Source organism: Homarus americanus, unplaced genomic scaffold (assembly GCF_018991925.1).
Source record: "Homarus americanus isolate GMGI-L3 unplaced genomic scaffold, GMGI_Hamer_2.0 scaffold18884, whole genome shotgun sequence".
Classification (NCBI taxonomy): Eukaryota; Metazoa; Arthropoda; class Malacostraca; order Decapoda; family Nephropidae; genus Homarus; species Homarus americanus.
In genome coordinates this window covers 527,166-545,547 of record NW_024741393.1, presented here as the reverse complement: position 1 = coordinate 545,547, position 18,382 = coordinate 527,166, and the positions used below count along the sequence as shown (strand labels likewise).

The following is an 18,382-nucleotide window of genomic DNA, read 5'->3' as shown; positions in this document are numbered from 1 at the left end:
CTCTATCTTTCTCTACCATTCCCTCTTTCTCTCTCTCATTCTCTCTTCCTTTGTCTACTATTCCATCTCTGTCTCACTACTATTCCCTGTCTCCCTCTACCACCCCCTGTCTCTTTCTTTCACTCCCTGTCTCTTTCCTCACTTCCCCTTGTTCCTCTCTCTCTCTCTCATTCCCTGTCTCTTCTCTCACTCCCCATTTCAATATCACGCGGCTAAGCCATTCATTCCTCTCACCCGGAACAAGTCAGTCCCCCCTCAGTGTTATTCTCTACGTGTTAGTGGAAAGAAAAAGACTTGGCCTTTGATCCATCACACACTAATTGTTTCAAATTAATTACACCCAAAATACAGGTCGTGTAAAATACGCATTTGTCGCCCCCCCTTTAAGCTGAGGTATCAAAGGGTAGAAGCTCTTTGGGTGTATGGAGGGAAGGAAGGGAGAGTGATGAGGGAGGGATGGAGGATGATGGGGAGGGGAGGGAGAGAGGATGAGGGAGGTAGGGAGGGACGGAAGGACGGAGGGAGGAATGGAATGAAAGAGGGAGGTAGGGAGAGAGGATGAGGAAAACAGGGAATCAGAGTAGAAGAGGTACCTCCCCCCTCCCCCTCCACCACTAAACACTATGACTCTACAAGACTTAATAGTTACTATGATGTACCTAATTCACGGCCCCAAATATCGCTGGTCATGATTACGTATGTTTACATTGCCTGCAGCGGTGTCGAGGAGGGAGGACCACGGCTGTCACACAAATATTACGATAAGTTAAATGAAAAACGACTTGCAGATCATGATACACTCTGGCCTCGATCTCTGGCAATCATAAGAAACAGTGGACAACATGTTAGCTTTAAGAGGATGCAAGATTCTGTAATAGTAAAGGAATTCAAAGATCCGTAAGTTGGTTGAGTTAATGATATACACAAACCACGATCTAGAACCATCACTGGATCAAGAATACTCCCCGAGTGACAACAAACGTGATCCTGATTTTCAACACAGGAGGGTAACAACGACTTAGCACAGACGTAACACAAGTACAACAAAACAATAATAAATGATGTGTAACACTGGCTTGCACATACCTGAAGTGTGATGTGTTGTGGTGTGTTCAGGGCCCCCGAGAAGCTGGTAACTTTCACATACCTGGGAAAAAAAATCAATAATTAGATCAACCTTCTATCATGCAATTAAAGTCCAACACCTGGCCCAAGGGTGTTAGTGTCTCTCCCCTACATTACCTCCCCTACATTACCTCCCCTACATTACCTCCCCTACATTACCTCCCCTACATTACCTCCCTATACATTACCTCCCCTACATTACCTCCCCTACATTACCTCCCTATACATTACCTCCCCTACATTACCTCCCCTACATTACCTCCCCTACATTACCTCCCCTACATTACCTCCCCTACATTACCTCCCCCACATTACCTCCCCTACATTACCTCCCCTACATTACCTCCCCCTACATTACCTCCCTACATTACCTCCCTTACATTACCTCCCCTACATTACTCCCCTACATTACCTCCCCTACATTTACCTCCCCTACATTACCTCCCCTACATTATCTCCCTACATTACCTCCCCCTACATTACCTCCCCTACATTACCTCCCCTCATTACCTCCCCTACATTACCTCCCCGTACCTCCCCTACATTACCTCCCCCATTACCTCCCCCTCACATTACACTCCCCCTACATTACCTCCCCTACATTACCACCCCCTCATTACCTCCCCTACATTACCTCCCCCTACATTACCTCCCCTACATTACCTCCCCCTACATTACCTCCCCTATTACCTCCCCTACGTACCTCCCCATTACCTCCCCTACATTATCTCCCCTACATTACCTCCCCCCTACATTACCTCCCCTACATTACCTCCCCTACATTACCTCCCCTACATTACCTCCCCATTACCTCCCCCTACATTACCTCCCATTACCTCCCCCTACATTACCTCCCCTACATTACCTCCCCTACATTACCTCCCCACATTCTCATACGTTACCTCCCCTACATTACCTCCCCTACATTACCACCCCCCACCCATTCCTCCCCTACATTCACCTCCCCTACATTACCTCCCTACATTACCTCCCCTACATTACCTCCCCTAAATTACCTCCCCTACATTACCTCCCCATTACCTCCCCCCTCATTACCTCCCCTACATTGCCTCCACCCATTACCTCTACATTACCTCCCCTACATTACCACCCCTACATTACCTCCCCTACGTACCTCCCCTACATTACCTCCCCCTACATTACCTCCCCTACATTATCTCCCCTACATTTATATTACCTCCCTAAATTACCTCCCCTACATTACCTCCCCACCATTACCTCCCCTCACGTACCTCCCTACATTACCTCCCCCTACATTACCTCCCCCTACATTACCTCCCCTAAATTACCTCCCCTACATTACCTCCCCCACATTACCTCCCCCTACATTACCTCCCCTACATTACCTCCCCTACATTACCTCCCCACATTACCTCCCCTACATTACCTCCCCTACAGTACCTCCCCATTACCTCCCCTACATTACACTCACCCATTACCTCCCCTACATTACCTCCCTACATTCCTCCCCTCTGGCCTCCCATACGTATAATAACCTTCCCCATAAGGCCAAAAATGTTCGCGGGGTCACTGGCGAGCTTGTGGACAGCAGCGTCACCAGAGTGGGTCACCTGGCGAGCTTGTGGACGTCACTGAGTGGGTCACCTGGCAAGGCTTGTGGACGTCACTGGAAGTGGGTCTGGCGAGTTTGTGGACATCACTGGTGGGTCACCTGGCGAGCTTGTGGGCGTCACTAGTGGGTCACCTGGCAGGCTTGTGGACGTCGCAATTGGGTCACCTGGCGAACTTTGTGGACGTCACTGAGTGGGTCACCTGGCGAGCTGTGGACGTCGCTGAGGTGGGTCACCTGGCGAGCTTATTGGCATGCTGGGGTGGGTCACCTGGCGAGCTTGTGGACGTGCTGGGTGGGTCACCTGGCGAGCTTGTGGACGTCACTGAGTGGGTCACCTGTGGCGAGCTTTGTGGACGCACTGAATGGGTCACCTGGCGAGCTTGTGGACGTCACTGAATGGGTCACCTGTGGCGAGTTTGTGGACGTCACTGAGTGGGTCACCTGGCGAGCTTGTGGACGTCACTGAGTGGGTCACCTGGCGGCTTGTGGACGTCTGCCTGAGTGGGTCACCTGCCGAGCTTGTGGACGCGTCACTGAGTGGGTCCTGGCGAGCTTGTGGGCGTCACTGGAGTGGGTCACCTGGCGAGCTTGTGGACGTCGCTGGTGGGTCACCTGGCGGGGATTTGTGGACGTCACTGGTGGGTGCCTGGCGAGTTTGTGGACACGTCACTGAGTGGGTCACCTGGCGAGCTTGTCGGCGTCACTGGAGTGGGTCACCTGGCGAGCTTGTGGACGTCTGGGTGGGTCACCTGGCGAGCTTGTGAGCGTCACTGGAGTGGGTCACCTGGCGAGCTTGTGGACGTCACTGAGTGGGTCACCTGGCGAGCTGTGGACGTCACTGAGTGGGTCACCTGGCGAGCTTGTCACGACGTCGCAGAGTGGGTCACCTGGCGAGCTTGAGACGTCGCTGGGTGGTCACGGCAAGCTTGTGGACGTCACTGAGTGGGTCACCTGGCGAGCTTGTGGACGTCACTGAGTGGGTCACCTGGCAAACTGGCCGGACGTCACTGGTGGTTCACCTGGCGAGCTTGTGGACGTCACTGAGTGGGTCACCTGGCGAGCTTGTGGACGTCACTGGTGGGTCACCTGGCTTGTGGACGTCACTGGAGTGCGGGTCACCTGGCGAGCTTGTGGACGTCACTGAGTGGGTCACCTGTGGCTTGTGGACGTCACTGAGTGGGTCACCTGGCCTTTGTGGACGTCACTGAGTGGGTCACCTGGCGGCTTGTGGTGCGTCACTGGAGTGGGTCACCTGGCAGGCTTGTGGATTGTCACTGAGTGGGTCACCTGCTTGAAGCTTGTGGACGTCACTGGAGTGGGTCACCTGGCGAAAGCTTGTGGACGTCACTGAAGTGGGTCACCTGTTTTACTTCACTATAAAATGGATGGAATATTTTCTCTTCTTCTCCAGGAACTGAGACTCGTGTGTGTGTGTGTGTGTGTGTGTGTGTGTGTGTGTGTGTGTGTGTGCTGTGTGTGTGTCTGTGTGGAATAATGGACTGTGTTTGAAGGGAAATGGTTTTGTCATTGTCACACACACGAGCCATATTGTTCATATTTATCACTGTACACACGTGATAGTTCTTACTGTACACACGTGATAGTTCTTACTGTACACACACATGATAGTTATTACTGTACACACACGATATCATTATTATCATTATGATTATTAGATCAGGGCGCTGAGTGAGGTGAGGCCTGGTGGTCCCTAAGGCAGCCACACCAGGGTAAGTAGGTCGACTGGTCTGGCCACACACCACTGCGCTCTCTCTCTCTCTCTCTCTCTCTCTCTCTCTCTCTCTCTCTCTCTGAAAATAAATAAAACGCAGCCTCTTTTTAGTCCTGTAAATTGCTTGATTTTCACCACAGAAAATACGAAATTTTTTACCAGATTTTTTTTTTCGTTGAGCAGCAAATGTGGTTTTTCGTTATTACTTTGTTTTTTGTTTTTTTTTCTCAAAGTTAAAACGAAAAAAGTGTACAAGCTGCCCTGCGGTGTGTGTGTGTGTGTGTGTGTGTCCCTCATTTTGCATAAGGTTCTGTGAGTTGATTACACCGTAAAATATATTTGTTGTAAAAATTGTGTATTAATTCTACTGATTTTTATTATTTATATATAATAATTTCTGTCTATCATAAACATTTTTACTGTCATACCATTAATGGGAACAATATATTAATTTATATATTTTCATATTTACGATGTGTGTATGTGTGTGTAGATTTTTGACAGTGATATACACAGATTTACCTTGTTTTCAATTAGCTTAATGTCATGAATTTAATTTAGTGCCCAAATTGTAGTGATTCTGATGCAAAATACTTTGTGGTGTATAACGGTAACTATTATATATATATATATATATATATATATAACCTGCATACAATTTTCATCAATACACCAAACTTATGTATTAAAAAAGAACGTCAGTTTATATTCCGGAGAGCAAGACGCAACACAAGCTAATTTATAGTTATTGTTAAACACCTCTTAGTTATTGCTTACCTGTACTGCTTTTAGTCCAGGTAAAATACTGTGTTACTTTTCCTGTATGTTACCTGCTTGTTAAGGTAATTCTTGTGTCTTAATTATTAGATCATCTTAATATCTCTACGGCTGTTAAGTTGTTTAATAATTATTAGTATAATTCACGTATGTGGGGAAATTATTAGGAATTATCGTAGGTAAATTATGTTTCACTACTATATATTTAACGATAATTGATTTCCTTTTATAAAATTATACTTTATTTTAGCGTTTTTATATTAGTATTTTCCAAACTAATTATCCCTTTCTAAATTATTCTACATCCCAGTATTTTTTAAGTAATTGTTCTCGATACTTTCACATTGTTTTAACTTCTATACAAACTTTTACTTTCTATACAAACTTTTACTTTCTCTTTTGTTTATTAACCTATCTATTTACTTTCACAATCATGGATTTAATATAATTCTATACTTTCTATTAATCTATATTATTTACTATACTTTGCTGTCGTTACTTTCACACACATATGTTTTCAACTTTCTCCTGTACTTTCTCTCGTTACTTTCACGCATATTTTATTTCAACTCACTCTCTTACTTTCTTTCGATACTTTCACACGCACATATTTTGTTTCGACTCTCCTATACTTTCTCTAAGTCGTTTAGCCACACACAACTTTTCCCCACGTCGTGCTTTTTTTTCTCTTTGGCTCTTTCTTTCCCTGGTAACTTTCTTTTCCTGGTAACTTTCTTTAACGTTCTCACCTTACCCTCCCGCCATCAATCTCATCCTAACTTTCTCTTCACTTTCTTTCTTGTCCCTTTCACTCTGTACTTAATTTATATATTTCCTACTTTTAATTACCATCACAAAGAAAATAGCATTGGACAAAATACCCACCGGACAAAAACCACCGGACAAATACCCTGGACAAAATACCCTGGACAAAATACCACCGGACAATTATAACCTAACATAAGACTAATGGACTAACATTACTCACAAAATCATAAACGATAATTTTGGCGAAACTGTACGATCTCTTGTCAACAACTTTGTCTCAACCAATCACATGCTCGGACGCTGTAAGCTAAATGACCAATAGAAACACGGTATTATTTTATGTTGACTATATATTATAAACAAAATTACTCTCTTTACAAAACTGAGAAAATGTAATAAAATTCTACTAACCTTGAGCTAGTGTATCGTGCATCTTAAATTACGTGTTAAGTAGCGCGTCTTGCAGTCTAACCCACTCACTAACCCGAGAGTCTAAGGTGATTGTGGAGGTAACACGTTCATTTAAATCACACTAAAAAAATTATCAATAATCACCAAGAAGCTCAACAAAATCACTCGTTATTTTTATATTTTTCCATTAATATTTTTCTACATAACACGAGGAGCGAATCACTGGACCTCTCTGCACTGTGTCCTGAGGGTAACTAAAGTCATGTTCATCTTCCCAGCCTGTCTCTCTTCTCCCGCTATTTAAACCGACCAATTAGAGAACGAGGTGAACGGTAACTACCCAAACTGCTTATTTAGGTAGTTACGTCATTCGTGTTGCGGGATGATTTTTTTTTTTTTGGCATGTTGCTATTGTTTCGTCCCTCCTGTCTGTCTGTCTGTCTGTCTGTCTGTCTGTCTCTGTTCTGTCTGTCTGTCTGTCTGTCTGTCTGTCTGTCTGTGCTTAAGACACACTTTTTTCCTGATACAAGGGGAGTAGGGAAAGAAGGACACACACACACACACACACACACACACACACACACACACACACACACACACACACACACACACACACACACACACACACTAACCACTAACAAATACACTCGGCAGAAAATCACTTACGCTATTAATTTATGTGTAGTGAGAAAGCCAGCTAAGGCCTCCTAAATATGTGTTTATGTGAGGATATGTAGGTTAGGTTAGGTTAGGCTAGGTTGCATTAGGTTAAGGCTAGGTTAGGTTAGGTTAGGTTAGGTTGCATTAGGTTAAGGCTAGATTAGGTTAGGTTAGGTTAGGCTAGGTTGCATTAGGTTAAGGCTAGATTAGGTTAGGTTAATTTTTTTAATTAGTGTCATTAAGTCAATTTCCTAATCTTAATACTCTAAGACTTTATTTCCTTAGGTGTTGAGACTTTCTATAGCTTTCTTCTTCACTTTCACTTTTCTTTCTGACTTTTATCAGCTTCCCACTCTCTTAAACTTAGTCCTTTCTCTTGTTTTATCCTCGTAAGACTTTTCCCGGCTTTCCTCGCCTCCTTAAACTCTCTTTCTTTCTTTCGCTTCATCTTGAATTCGACTTTCACTTCACTTTTTCTCTTTAACTTTCCTTACACAACTTTCTCTTCAACTTTCCCTTCACATTTCCCTTCAACTTTCCCTTTAATATCCCTTAACTTTCCCTTCAACTTTTCATAAACTTTCCCTCCAACTTTCCCTTCAACTTTCCCATTAATTTCCCTTAACTTTCCTTTAACTTTCCTTCCAACTTTCCTTCTAACTTTCCTTTAACTTTCCCTCCAACTTTCCCTCCAACTTTCCCTCCAACTTTCCCTCCAACTTTCCTTCTAACTTTCCCTTCAACTTTCCCTTCAACTTTCCCTCCAACTCTCCCTTACCATCTCTCATCATTACCTCCCGCCAAGAGTCATTTTTCCCACTAAATCAAAAAATAATAAAAATAAATCACTGGACAAACTAAAAAAATAAATAAATAAAAAAAAATTAAAATATTTACCAAGTTCTCCACAAAAAGGAAAAACAAACAAACACATTGACCAAAACAAAACAGTTTGCTGTCAAAACAAATGAAAAAAAAACCCGGAATAGTTTACTCTGTAACATAAAAGCTGATGCTGTGGAAAAACATACATACACACAAACACACATAAACAAACACAAACACATGTAAACAACACATCCACGAGCATTGATGTGCGTTTACAAATATATACACACACACACACACACACACACACACAGCCTCTTACACAAACACGAAACACACCACATCATCCTTCAACAAACAATGACGCTACAATGATCTTATCAACACCCACACAACACACATAGAGAGTTCAACACACACAACAGGTCCATCGTCAGAGAAGCAATTTACTTCCCGTGGCCTTTGTTAGCGAGCACTGTGAGACTGCTCTTTGAGATCAGCTATCAGGTACAGTAAGATGGCCACAGGAAGTCATGCATTTTAAATCACCTCTGTGTGTGGGCGGGGGGGGTGGGGGAGGGTGATGGGTAGGGAGGTGGGTAGGGGGGGTGATGGGTAGGGAGGTGGGTAGGGGGGTGATGGGTAGGTGGGTGGGAGGGGGAGTTGGTAATGGTGGTGTGGGGAGATGAGGAGGTAGGGAAGGGATATTAATGGTTGTGGTAATGGTGGTAGTTGTATTATATTCGTGGTGCTGGTGGTAGTGGTGGTGCTAGTGGTGGTAGTGGTGGTAGTAGTAATGGTGGTAGTACTGGTGATGGTAGTAGTAGTGGTGGTAGTGGTGGTTGTGGTAGTAGGAGTGAACAGTTAGCCTTTAATAGGGAGTAAAATACAACAGTGAGTTCCTCCATTGGGTAAAACAGAACGAGGTGTTGTGGGTAAATATTTAGTAAGTCAATAATGGCGTCACTTGTTGTTCAGTTTGAGTTTAGTTCATAATTTTCTTGAGGTTAAAGACCCAGGTAACACTATTACTCCCTACACAGTGTCTATGTGTGTGTGTGTGTGTGTGTGTGTGTGTGTGTGTGTAATCACCCCCCCCCCCCTCGTTAAAACTACACCCACTCTTAATACATTACTACAATAGAAAAGCAATATACCAAATAGCTACATCACCAAATAATTAAATATCGTATTGGTAAAAAGTCAATATTAAATATAAAATAATTGAGAGATTGAATTCCTTGAAGCTCGAGGCAGAAGTCAATAAAAGAAGAAAAAACTCATCAAATTAAAATGAATCCGTCCGTCAGTTTGTCGAGTCTCAGTAAATTACGCCACAGCAAATACGACCAACCAAATCCTTCCAATAATGATTACAAAATTCAAACTTTCTTATGATTGGCTACAGTAACTGATTAAAAAAAAGGGGTCGTGTTCTGATAAGCAATATTCTTCCTGATGATTGGTGAACCCGCCGATCAGAACGAGAATTACAGCAGGTTCAAGTTGAAAATATATTGCCATTGGGTGATTTTCCCGTAAATTCTCAACATACGTCAGACTCAGATCTCATCGTGTGGTTTCCTTCTGGCTTAAATATTGTGGTTTTAGCTGAATTTAATGAGTTTAATGCGCATTTCTCTTACCTGATTCCTTTAGCTGAATTTACTTAACCTGAAGCTAAACTTTCTTGATTTTATTTTTAGCTGCATTTAATCACATCAATGGACCTCCTTAGTTGACCTGACTGATAGATTTTTTTTTTTTTTAGGATTATGAAGAACTATCAATTTTCACACACTGACTACTTAGCAATATTATCTCTCTCTCTCTGTCTTTCTGCCTCTGTGTCAGTCTTATCTGTCTACCTGTCTACCTGTCTCTCTCCCTCACCATCTGTCAGCATCCCGTACGCCTGTCTGTGTTGTTATCATCGTTATAGGGAGCCACTCACAGATCACCAATTGTTCCTGGGATAAAAAAAAAAAGTTATGGGGCGAATCAGCTGATCTGTCTCAGCTCACGACAAGTTGATTAGAGAAGTTGGCGACGCTTTTGTGTGGAGGCAAGACCTTTGGAGTAGCTTGGAGGGAGGAGTTTGAGGGAGTTACTGAGAGACGGAGAGTGTGTGGGAGTAGTGTGTGTGTGGGAGGAGTGCGTGGGAGCTACTGAGAGACGGGGGATGTGTGTGGGAGGAGAGTGTGTGGGAGTAGTGTGTGTGTGGGAGGAGTGCGTGTGGGAGCTACTGAGAGACGGGGGATGTGTGTGGTAGGAGAGTGAGGGAGAAATGTGTGAGAAGGGGAGTAAGGGAGAAAAATGAAGGAAACAGAGGGAGAATAAATAATGTGTTGAAGGAATTAGAAGGAATTTGAGGGAGATTAGCATAGATAAGGGAGCGAAAGGGAGAGGATTAGCTCCAGTACAAGACAAGTTGATTAACCAAGTTGACGACACTCTGTTGGTGGCAAGACTGTTGGGAGCCTTTATAGGGAGGAGTTTGAGGGAGTTTAAGGGAGTAGGAGGGAGTTTGAGGGAGTTTAAGAGAGTATAGAAGGAGTTTGACGGAGTTTAAGAGGAGTCTAGGGGAAAATACAATAATAAATCCCGTAAATAACTCCCTAAAATAATAAATCCCTTAAATATACAATAAATCCCTTAATATATTCCCTTAAATACGGTTGAAATAGGTGGTGGTGGTGGTGGTGGTGGTGGTGGTGGTGGTGGTGGTGGTGGTGGTGGTGGTGGTGGTGATGGTGGTGGTGGTGGTGGTGGTGATGGTGGTGGTGGTGTGGTGGTGGTGGTGGTGGTGGTGGTGGTGGTGGTTTCTGGCAGATTGAGGAAACTTGTGAAATGTGTTGGTCATAAAAATTCCAGAGCCGGGCGTTGACCTCTGTACCTCCATTCTCGTGACCTCTGAGCTTTAAATACTCTCGAGTACCATTGACAACCTCTCTATGTCTTACTTCGTGACCTCTGAACCTCCATCAATGACCCCTGAAGCTTAGCCTTAGAACCATCGCCTTTTGAACTTTCATTACAGACCTCTCACATTTGTCTGACCTTTTAATATTCATGACAGCAATCACTAACTCTTTTTATCTCATAACCTCTGACCTTAAAACCTCCGCATATGACCTCTGACCTTACAACCTCCGCATATGACCTCTGACCTTACAACCTCCGCATATGACCTCTGACCTTACAACCTCCGCATATGACCTCTGAACTCTCCCACCGTACCTCCAAGAGACATCTGATTCCCTCCCATATATGAAGATTTTAACCTAACCATTCCATCTCGTAAGAAAATTATGTAAATACAATGATAGTTATTATAATTCTGTGTGTGTGTTACTCTTTGTGTCTCAGTCATGTTGTGTGTCTCAGGTCGTGGTGGATGAAGAGATAATTGACGTCATTTGAATATTTCTCATTATATTGGGAGACGTGAGTCATGAGTCAATATTCATTCTTATTATATTAACAGAGAGAACGTTTATGACGAGAGGGGGGACTATATTACTCCCCTGTGCAAACAGACCCCACTCCTAATAGACCCCACCTCTAATAGACCCCACTCCTAATAGACCCCACCCCACTCCTAATAGACCCCACTCCTAATAGACCCCACCCCTAATAGACCCCACCCCACCCCTAATAGACCCCAATAGACCCCACTCCTAATAGACCCCACCCCTAATAGACCCCACCCCACCCCTAATAGACCCCACCTAATAGACCCCACCCTAATATACCCCACCCCTAATAGACCACACCCCTAATATACCCCACTCCTAATAGACCCGACTCCTAATAGACCCCACTCCTAATAGACCCCACCCCTAACAGACCCCACCTGTAATAGACCCCACCTCTAATAGACGTTTGTAAAAGTAAATATTGGTGTTAGAGTCGAAACTAATGAGTGAGTTATTTACCTGTGTTCACCCCCACGCCGCTACAGTCACTATATTGGGACCAAACACTCAACCTCTGATGCTCCCTCTCCTACACCACCTTTAATTAGCGGAACAAACGGCTCTCAAATTACCTTCTCTTTTTCTACTGAGGCCAACCCAAATTAAAATGATGGAGGGGGTGTGTGTGGTGTGGGTGATGGTGTGGTGGAGGAGTGTGGGGTTGGTGGAGGAGTGTGGGGTTGGTGGAGGGGTGGGTGTGGGGTGTGGGTTAGTCTGTTGCAACTATCCTCTTCCTGGTTCAATAACAAGTATGTTTCGGTTTATATTTATATACATATCAGGTTATAAGGCTAAGAGTTATGTGTACGTTTAAACAAAGATTAGAATTAATACATATATAAATTATTTCTTATGTTTGTTGAATGTTATTAGAGTCTGTACTGATATCTCTCGTTTGTCTTCAGGTTATGGTGAGGTGAGGTTCTCCAAACGTCGGCCAGATACCCAGCAGCAGCGTCCCCGGCCTGGTGCTGCCCTCACACGCAGGAGGGTGTTGGTGGGGCGGGGAGACACCTTCACCATGTCTCCCCACAAGAGCATAGAGACAAGGCCCTCCTGTTGCCCTCCGCCTGCGTCACCGTGATGAACGCTCCTCTGGGTGTGTTTACAAGTGGCAGGAGAGTGCGAGGGTGAGAACGAGGTTTATGAGAGTTGTAAAAACACGAGGAGTGAGACCTCAGAGGTTTACGAGCGACCTGAGAGTGGGGATGAGAGCATAAGAACCAAAGGCGAAGATGGTCGATCAGGCATGATCCACGACACGGGGAAGATGGCGCCAACACTACCCATCCAGTCCCTATGGTCTCCCCTCCACGCCCTTGACGTCGTGTGGGCGTGACGAGGGCGTGGATTACCACAAGAATGAGCCTGACTTGGGTGGTGTGGGCGGTGGTGGTGAGCGCTGTAGTGAGTGGCGGACAGCCTGATCAGGTGTTGAGTCGCCTGGTGACCGTCAAGTACGGCAAGATCCAGGGCTTCATCCGTCACCACGCCAGACATTCTCTCCCGCCCGTGGAGGTCTTCCTCGGGGTGCCGTATGCCTCTCCGCCCCTGGGCGATGGTCGCTTTACGCCCACCAGCAGCCCGCTGCCCTGGGAGGGCGTGCGAAAATGTACTGAGGTGCCGCCCTCATGTCCACAGGTGTTGGCCGACACCAACGGCGAAGAAATACCTCCTGCCCGTGCGGCCCAGCTGGCCTCCTTCAGGTCCCTCCTGCAGCACCAGAGTGAAGACTGCCTATACCTCAACATCTACAGCCCCCATGACGGTCAGTCCTTCTACAGTACTGCTCCATCTTTATTTACTTCCATCATATACATGTACAGTATGTGTTCACCAGCCATCCTCTACCGTATACATGCGGTGTAAAGACAGTGTCTGAGTGTTTGTTTGTTTGTTCACTATGAACGGCTACAGCGGACAGAGGTTAGGTAGAGTAATAAATGTAGTGCACCTGATAGTGTAGACACTGGCCTCAGCTGCCCCTCACCTATAAACCCGGGCAGCAGCGGACACCCCACTTACTTCTAGCTATATATTGTCATGCTGTGCGGTACTGTGTCTTCTCTTTGTTCATTATAGTAGAGTGAGTCAACAGGTTATGGAAGTGTTCCCTCACGACTTATATCCCTTACATCAAACTTGCTGTACCTGTTTAACAAAGCCTGATAATGTAGAACGTGTTTTATACACTGTTGGGTGTGTGAAGGAATCAGTGGTATATTAGCTGATAAGAATGTTACCCACAATGCTCAAGATACAGCAGCAGCAGCAGCAGCAGCAGCAGCAGCAGCAGCAGCAGCAGCAGCAGCACGAGCACTTCATGGAAGAAACACCGCAGCCGCTGTACTCAGGCAGCTGATGATGTCGCCGGTGAAGTCACACGAGCATCAGCATCCAATCCCATCTTGGTTGTCGACTTGTGTGGGAAACCATTCCCGGCAGCAGACAACAGTTCCCCGCGTTAGAGTTTAGAGCGCTGGTGGGATCAATGGTGCCCGAGACTTGGTGTAGTCACCAGCCGAGATGATAGTCACGACACCGCTGTGAGTCTCAGCAACATCACATCCTTAAGCGGAGAAGCGGGGCCTCCCGACGCAGGAACATAACGTCTGGAAGTTACGCGAAGAAGCAGCATGTTAAGTGCACCACTACCACGTTCTCGAATCAATTTGTGCCTCCGACTCGTGTTAACCTCTCACAGATCTGCTTCAGGCACCTGGCATTATTACCAGAGTGAAGGGTTAAAGGCCATTGTGCCTAGTACAGCGGCAACTTATGAGATTCTTAAAAATAGTGGTCGATTGTGTGAGGGTAGACCGAGGCCGTAGATCGTGGCCTAACAAACGGACCTTTTCTGGGGAGCTGCAGACGGGTGGTGTGAGGAGCTGCCACCGGCCTTACCTCACCCTGGCCTTGAGGAGCTGCCACCGGCCTTACCTCACCCTGGCCTTACCTCACCCTGGCCTTGAGGAGCTGCCACCGGCCTTACCTCACCCTGGCCTTTCACCCTGGCCTTACCTCACCCTGGCCTTACCCTGGCCTTACCTCACCCTGGCCTTTCTTCACCCTGGCCTCATGACACAGTCTACCTCACGGCCACCCTTAACGATCATACTGACGCAGACTTACAGACCTGCTTAAGTAAACACCAACAATAATTAATGGTCAATATAACTGATCAAATAAAATATACATCAACATCACCACCAACATCACCATCAACATCACCACCAACATCACCACCAACATCACTACACCTTAAGCTCGCTGTATTAAAATTGCTTTGAAGTATGGCCTTGATAACATGAATTAGTGCCGTTGCTGCAGGGAAAAATATTATTAAATTTATATGAAAAAAAACTCCCATAATTCATTTTTTATTTAAACAGTAAAAAAAAAACGTCGTATTTTTGGGGTATTATTTGGATAATGAATTTATCACCCCAGAAAAATTATAATAATTTAATCGTATAATTTTCATGGCGATTTTTTTTTCTCTGAACAAAAGTTTATTTACGGGTTATATTATCGTCCAGAAGTGTGTGTGTGTGTAAAATGATTAGGTGTGTCCTCGTCAGCGTGTCAGAGGAAGTTTTCCGTGTAAACTCGATGTAAATGAAGCAATAATTTGATGGTGTATATCCCAGAGAGAGAGAGAGAGAGAGAGAGAGAGAGAGAGACCCCAGTCATTAATATGCCATTATGCAAATTAAGTGAAACAAAAAAAATGCTCTTCCCGGGCCGTCTTTTCTTACCCCCACCTCCCCCTCCCCCATTCTCCCTCTCCTCCCCCCCCCTCTCTCTCACATCAGCCGCACGTCAACACATCAACGTATTCACCCTCAAGACGCGCCGCTTACCACCTCCCTCCCTGCCACAATCTATGATACATATTTCAAAACTTTCTCAAATATCACGACCATTTCCTCTCGTCCATCACCTAGGAGGAGGGAATATGCTCTTTTTTTCTTTCTTTCTTTCTTTCTTTCTTTCTTTTTACCTTTTTTCTTCTTTTTTCAACTGTATGTCTGTCTGTCTGTCTGTCTGTCTGTCTGTCTATCTGTCTCTCTCTCTCTCTCTCTCTCTCTCTCTCTCTCTCTCTTCAATTAAAAAATTCTGTGAATGCTTAATAAATTCTCTTTATTTTCTCTCTGAAGGTTTGACAAAGTAATACATTTTATTTCCTTTGTTGATATAAAATGGTTTGAGGTCGATAATAACCGCATAACGAAATTATATAGTAACCGAACTGTTGCTTTTGTTGTTGTGTGATACGATGTCCAGGGGCGTGAGTTTGCTCCTTTTTTTTTCATAGGATGGATAAAGATAAAGGAGAGATTGTTATTTTTCTCATAGGATGGATAAGGAGTGGGTTTTTTTTTATAGGATGGATAAAGATAGAGATGAAGATTGTTTTGTTTTTATAGGATGGATAAGGGGTGTTTTTTTCATAGGATGGATAAAAATAATATGGAAAGTGTTGTTTTTTTCATAGGATGGATAAAGCCAAATAAGATAATGCTTTTTTCATAGGATGGACAAAGCCACCACCACTACCATTACTCCTAACAGAACCACAACTACCAGACTACTACCACCACTAACAGCTATTATCATCCTAATTCCAATGGTACTTAATTCTAATAGTTATGTTAAATTAGGTTAAAGTTGACGCCATTAACACTGAGACTAATTTCACCTTCAACTTCTCTGGAACATTAGAGACTCGTCCATCACGTGGGGAAAAAATCCCTCAACAATATATCAAGGGAGTTAATTTGTGTGTGTGTGTGTGTGTGTGTGTGTGTGTGTGTGTGTGTGTGTGTGTGTGTGTGTGTGTGTGTGTGTGTGTGTGTATGTAAGTAAGGCCAAGGAGCTCTTAACGCCCCTATGATAATAATTATCTCACCTATAATTTGTAATTATAGAGAATATCCAGTAATTGATCACAACTATCACCATTATTATCACCACCATCACACCACCACCACCACCACCATCATCATCACCACCACCACCACCATCATCACCACCACCACCACACACGAACTACGAACCTAAACCTTTTGATTTTGTTTGGGAGGAGAGAGAGAGAGAGAGAGAGAGAGAGAGAGAGAGAGAGAGAGAGAGAGAGAGCTTGATAATACCCCATCATCTCGTGGGGTGAACAAGAACCTTCCCTCGGGTCAAACTAATCACTGTTTTGCGGCGGAAGAAAAAATGGATCAGTGTGGGAGAGAGATTGTACCGAGTCTGGGAGTCAATATCCTCTACTCTCTCTGTGTCTCTCACTGTCTCTCACTCATACGTCTTTCACTGTCTCTCTCTCTCTCGCTCCTTCGTTTCTCACTCTCCTTGATTCTGGTCTCTATATCTCTCACTGTCTTTCTCATTATCCTCTGTTTCTCTCACTCTTATCTGTATTTATCTTATTCTAATGTATGTATGTTTATGTCTCTCTCTCCCTCTTCTCTTTCTGCCCCATCTCTCTTATTTTTCTCCCTCTCCCTGTTCCTAATCTTTTCTCCCCTCTCTTTTTTCTCTCTATGTTCACTGTTTCCTGTCCCTTATTTACCCTCACTCTATATCTCTCTCCCTTCCTAATGTTTCTCTCCTCTCTCTCTCTCTCTCTCTCCCCTCTCCCTCATCTACAATGTTTAATACACATATACATTAATACAAACACACATACACACTCATATTACAGTATTCCCCGTCAAAGAGTCGAACCATTGTACCCTGCGACACACACACACACCAGTCAGTGAACCTAACCGCTCCACCACCACCTGTGCAAGTAATACTAAAGTGAATATCGCCTCAGTTTGGTCTTGTAAACTTCCGTGATATTATTAGACGCATTAACTCAGGTGATTTTTTTTTTTTACTTCTTGACTGTTATTTTTTTACCCAAATTATCGAAGAGTTTTATTCTATATTGTCGTGATTTATGGATACTACTACTACTACTACTACTACTACTACTACTACGGGCGGGAGGACGGTACGTAAGGTACGGGCAGGAGGACGGTATACAGGTGGGGAGGACAAGGGTGGGAGGACGGTACGGCAGGGAGGACGGTGCAGGTGGGGAGGACAGTACGGGCAGGGAGGACAGTACAGGCATGACAGGCGGTTGGGCAGGGAGGACGGTATGGGTGGGGAGGACGGGGCGGGGAGGACGGTACGGGCGGGGAGGACGGTACGGGCGGGGAGGACGGTACGGGCGGGGAGGACGGTACGGGCCACGAACGGTACCTGCTATGCCTCAAATACTCGACGGGACAGAAAGCCTCTGTTATAGGTCAAATAAAGGTCATCAGGTAGGTCACAGTGCCCTCGTGCTAATTGAGTGACCTTTACCTGGTTCCTGGTATATGAGGGAGTGAAAAATATGCGTGTGTGTGTGTGTAGAGGAGTGAGGGGGGGGGGAGATGTGGCGGTGGGTTCCCTGGAGAGCTGTCGAGACAACTCCAATTTGGTGGAAGGTTTTAATGATGGCGGCCCCGTAGGCATTATTCTCACGTTATTCACTGTAATGTATTGACTTAGTACGTTATGCTCTATCTGTTCGGTGTAGGGTGGGGCGAGTTCAGCGTCTATAGGGAGTGAGGTTAAGTTCCCCTTCCGTAGTTATTGTTGTCACTTCCGCGTCAGGAGAGCCACGAGGTCCTAGTGACTGTGTGGTAAAGGGATGATGCTCACTCAGGTTAATTAATTATAAAGATTTTGTTTATCTTCTATGGTAGCATGAAGGGGTGTGTGTGTGTGTGTGTGTGTGTGTGTGTGTGTGTGTGTGTGTGTGTGTGTGTGTACATCAAACGAGAGACTATTACCAAACATAACCACATAAATTACAGCTGCATGAATACTCCCATTTCAAAAAACAGAACTAAATAATTAAGATGACCGAGAGCGACTATTGACAGGAGGTAATTGGAAACTGTGAGATGACGTCTTTGAATTGAACAGAAAGGAAACCTGATGAAATAGACGACCAGTGTC

The 18,382-nt window shown here is 44.8% G+C and overlaps 1 protein-coding gene across 1 annotated transcript in view; it reads left to right on the top strand.

Annotated features, from left to right (window-relative positions):
- LOC121875881 (neuroligin-4, X-linked-like) overlaps positions 1-18,382 on the top strand; it is a 91,853-nt gene that overhangs the window by 47,014 nt on the left and 26,457 nt on the right. Inside the window, exon 2 of the mRNA XM_042380610.1 lies at positions 12,280-13,142. Within this exon, the coding sequence (XP_042236544.1) occupies positions 12,737-13,142 (406 nt within the window). The 5' untranslated portion in view covers positions 12,280-12,736. The remainder of the gene's footprint in view (positions 1-12,279; positions 13,143-18,382) is intronic.